This window comes from Penicillium arizonense (genome assembly GCF_001773325.1).
Source record: "Penicillium arizonense strain CBS 141311 chromosome Unknown PENARI_contig120, whole genome shotgun sequence".
NCBI lineage: Eukaryota > Fungi > Ascomycota > Eurotiomycetes > Eurotiales > Aspergillaceae > Penicillium > Penicillium arizonense.
In genome coordinates this window covers 6,596-10,684 of record NW_019173397.1, presented here as the reverse complement: position 1 = coordinate 10,684, position 4,089 = coordinate 6,596, and the positions used below count along the sequence as shown (strand labels likewise).

General features: G+C 46.6%; 2 protein-coding genes across 2 annotated transcripts; one reads left to right on the top strand and one right to left on the bottom strand.

Moving 5' to 3' along the window:
* Nucleotides 1-256: 256 nt before the first annotated feature.
* Nucleotides 257-613, bottom strand: PENARI_c120G02835 (ankyrin repeat domain-containing protein; the record flags this gene model as incomplete). Its single annotated transcript, XM_022637921.1, has 1 exon — nt 257-613. A coding segment is annotated over one exon (357 nt), but the record flags the coding sequence as incomplete, so codon positions are not given.
* A 2,101-nt stretch (nt 614-2,714) lies between these two features.
* PENARI_c120G08125 (uncharacterized protein) lies at nt 2,715-3,242 on the top strand (the record flags this gene model as incomplete). The annotated part of the gene is made up of 1 exon (XM_022637923.1): nt 2,715-3,242. One exon carries the CDS (start codon nt 2,715-2,717, stop codon nt 3,240-3,242), a length of 528 nt encoding a protein of 175 aa, XP_022482221.1.
* Nucleotides 3,243-4,089: the final 847 nt, after the last annotated feature.

Below are 4,089 nucleotides of genomic sequence, written 5' to 3'. Positions count from 1 at the left end.
TAGCTGCCCTCAGTATGACCATCATCTGATGTGCGAACTATTCTTGTACAAGATCAGCTCCATGACATCGGGAGCCTTAGATACGAGGGCGAACGTATCGGAGTAGGCATGTATAAGTCAAAACCCAAATCCAGGCCCCCTTGATACCTCTCAATTTGACTTCCTTCGCGCCCATCTCTCTTAGGTAAGCTTCAGTGGCCGCTAAGCTTGTTATTCTAGGGTTTGCGGCATGTAACAGCCATGTCAAGGGCGTACCACTCTCATAATCCAATGCATTGATGTTTGCTCCTTGCGCGAGTAGGATTTTTGCAACAGCCAATGACCCGTACTCAGCAGCCCAGGAGAGTGGTGTCCGCCCCCACTGGTCACGGGAATCCACATCTGGCTTACTCTGTAGGAGATATAGAAGGAGATTTGTGCAGTTCCCCATGGCAGCATAATGTAGGAGAGACCTCTTGTGGCAATCCCGTTTCTTGAAACGTCCTCGTGACTGAAGCGACGAATGAGCTTTTTCAACAAATGCCACCAATTCTGCATTGAGAGCAACCTCCCTGATGATTTTCAGACGGTCGAACTCGGTGCCAGTGTCTGAATAGCTACGGCTGGTTTTCATTTTCAATGAGGCAATTGGGCGTGGAGAGGTCAAGCTCGAGAGAACGTAAGGGAGACCTCAGACGGACTTGGTCAAGGATCAATGGAACGTTCGCAGATATTTATCAAAGTGGACTTGGATGAAGAGAAAGAAAATAGGAAAATATCAGGTCACTCCGAACGTAAGGACTGATCGGCTATTGGGTGGCTAGACAACTATCGTGGAAAGCAAAGACGAAGGGAGTCGAGGTAGTTATAGTCCTCTAGGCCTTTCTGGTCATTAATAAAATCTGTGAGGGAGCAGAAAAGGAGGGATACCGGTGCCTATCCTAACTGAGGCCTGTTGAAAGCCATGCATTCGTTTTTGCCAACATTTGTGTACTCGGTTGACGTCACCTAGGATGTGTGAGGTTTTCCAAGATGCGGAGCAAAGAAAACTTTCAAGTTCAATCTAATGCGCATCAAAACCAGGGCCGCATCTATTGCTGGGCAGGTGATCATATCCTGAATTTGCAACTTGACTAACCCGTTTGGTTCCTCCCAGGGTAAGAGATGAAAAATGTAGCGTTGAAAGCAACCAGTCTACCCTTTAGTGCATAGACAGAGAACTTGAGGACTGAATTGAGTACATAAACTCTTGCGCCACTTACGAGATCTTCCATGGCCTTTTTTTGCGGCACCCGACGTGTTCAAACTTAGGGCCACAAATGCTGTAATAATTTACTATCCTATTGATATTAATTAGCAGGAGAACATTTTCTTCCAAATCAAAAAGAGACCGTGTCAGTATTGTGTGCGTTGATGTTCACGGTCGTCAGCCATGAATAGGACCAGCAGGGAGTTTTGTCTCTGGGTCCGCATTTGCTCCAATTGGTGTCCAGACAGAGGCCGTCTTATTCCTACCTCCAGAAATAAGGGGGAAGCCAAATATACTAGGCGTAACGGGTCCGATATCAATTTGCTTGCGCTTGATAATTTCCATAGCTGAAGTCTAGGAAAAGTGAGCTTTTCCTTCTTTACAGTATGCGCATTTTCTGGCTCTGTCCGTATAAACAGCAAATAGATACCCATAGCGGTATCCAGAGACGAACATGCATATCTTTATCATCACTATCAAGAATCGGACACGCTCGTGTTGACGGCTCCATCGGTGCTAGGAACGCATTCCTTGACCCTGGGAGTTGTCTTACTCCCAGGGACCCCTGAAACGTTTCTGGGAGCCAAGAATCTGCTTCTAGAAGCCACGTAGTCCCCAGGAAACCCGACATAGCTTCTGGGGTCTAATAGCGTCACCTCGAGGAATCAAAGACACGTTACTATTGACAACTTGTTGATTCCTGGAGGCGTAGGTGTGGCTCCTGGGGCGATCATTTGGCCTTCTGGGGTGGTCCAATGACGCAAGTTTGTGAGCAGGGTTGGTGAAGGTGTTTTGTGCGAGCTTCCGCGACCTCGGAAGGCAGTATAGTGGCTCTAGGGCCCTAAAGTAAGCTCCCAGGAGCTCCACAGCTCCCAGATTGAGCCGATGTGTTCCCGGAGCCATTGTGAGGGTCCTACATATCCGTAGATAAGGACAGCATCTTCAGAAGAGTAGTCAATATTAGAGAAAGCTATAGTCGACTCTCAATACAAGACGTAGCGCGAGGAAGCAAAAGAAAGGTAGCTTCTTCGCGTTCAGGGAAATCCAGATGCACCAAGTGGGTCATGCAGATCATATCTCCATTGTACCTGTATGCTTCATGTATATCCCTGACAGAAGGCACGGGTGATCCTGGGAGCTACCTTTTACTCTGGAGATCGAAAACTTTCTGCAAAGCCGCCGGCCAAGAAGGGGTAGGAATCGAAGTCGAAGAACGTATATCGCGGAGGAACCTATGCAGATTGTCACCTAGGCAGCGGGCAATGCAAAGGGCGTTTGGCGCAGCTCAGGATCGGCTATGTCTTTCATTGAACAGGCAAGCTTTGTGTACACAGAGCACACTGCACATACTGGAAAGTATAAATAGACTGTGTCCGGAGCTATTGACCACTTCATTTTCTGCTTCCACTCTCTCATTATACAAGAACTCGTCTGAACAAGACCCAGCTCACCTTTTTGAAATCGGGAAATACCGTTTCTGTGAACAATGCCTTCTTTTTTCACTCAAGGCGTGATCCGGATGCGACTGGTTGTCTCTTTTCTTACAATCAACTGGCTGGGACTTGCCACTCTCAGCTCAGCTTCTGCACACCTCGCGGACGTCCTGCAAAACCGCGCAAAATCTGACCTCGTCAACGCCAACGATTTTATGCAGGACATCACATTCCAGAAGCTCATGAGCAACATTCTCGTTAGCATGGTTATCACGGCCCTCGTCTCAGCAGTGCTTTTCATTTTCGGTATACTTCTTTTGGTCCACCCAAGATGGCTGCGAGAGGATTGCATGGTTCGAATCTACTATGGCTGCATGACATTCCTCCTGAGCTTACCTGTTATCTCCTTAGGAGGTTATGCTGCCGGCCGCATTCACGGTTTTCAATCCTCATTTGAGTTTTTTGGCAGAGATGGTTCGTTTCCATACTATATCGTCATGTACTACGGAGCTGTTGGCCAGGCCACATTTGGATCTGTACTATTCATCTTGATTCTGATACATTTTGTTACATCTGGATAATCTGGCATTTCAATGGGACAAGACGACGGGACTGGAAATGACGCCGAGGCATACTGCTTAAAACAGTACTGTGTGGAGGAATAGAGCAGGGAGGATTTCGAACGAGGATAGATCAGAACTTGCCATGATGAATTTTTCCAAATATGAAGGAAGAATTGAAAACCCTTTATTGTCAAAGAAAAGTGGTGGATGGTGTCCTGTAAGGAAAGAAATCGGCTCTACGATAGAGTTGATTCATAGGTCATCAATCTTTTTGAACGATTTGAACATTCATTCTTCCTTGGAGCTACGACAATGTATTCTCATACGGTTCGCGAGATGCTATGCTACGTATAGAAATCCTCACAGAACCGACACACGAATTTCATCGCAATGACGTCGTAGCACGATATTTGGAGTAGTTCTAAGGAAGCTCTGAAACCGTCTAGACTATAGTTTGCTCGAGGACTAAACCTGGTTGGAAGGGTGGGCTGGAAGCAGAGTGGTCTCTTGTAAGACGGCCGAGGGATAAGAATTATTTCCAATTCTCCTGGGAAGCAGATTGTTTCCAATCAGCATAATAATGGCAAGACCTTTCCGTTCAAGGCATGAAAAGGTAATTTGAGAAAGACCGTGGAAAATTGGGCGGGAGCGTCGATCAAGGGCCGACCCATATTGTCGCGACAAATGAGTTTCGATGAACCGTGGGAACGCTCGGTCGGTGAGAGAATACGGTTGTCATGAGTGATTGCGAATTAAGCTTGAATTTAATCGAAAGCTTATCTACAAGTTTACAGTCTAGAAGAAAATGGGCCACCCTAATCACAATCTTGACCTGTTAAAATATAGGGGTTTTGAAGACTACAGC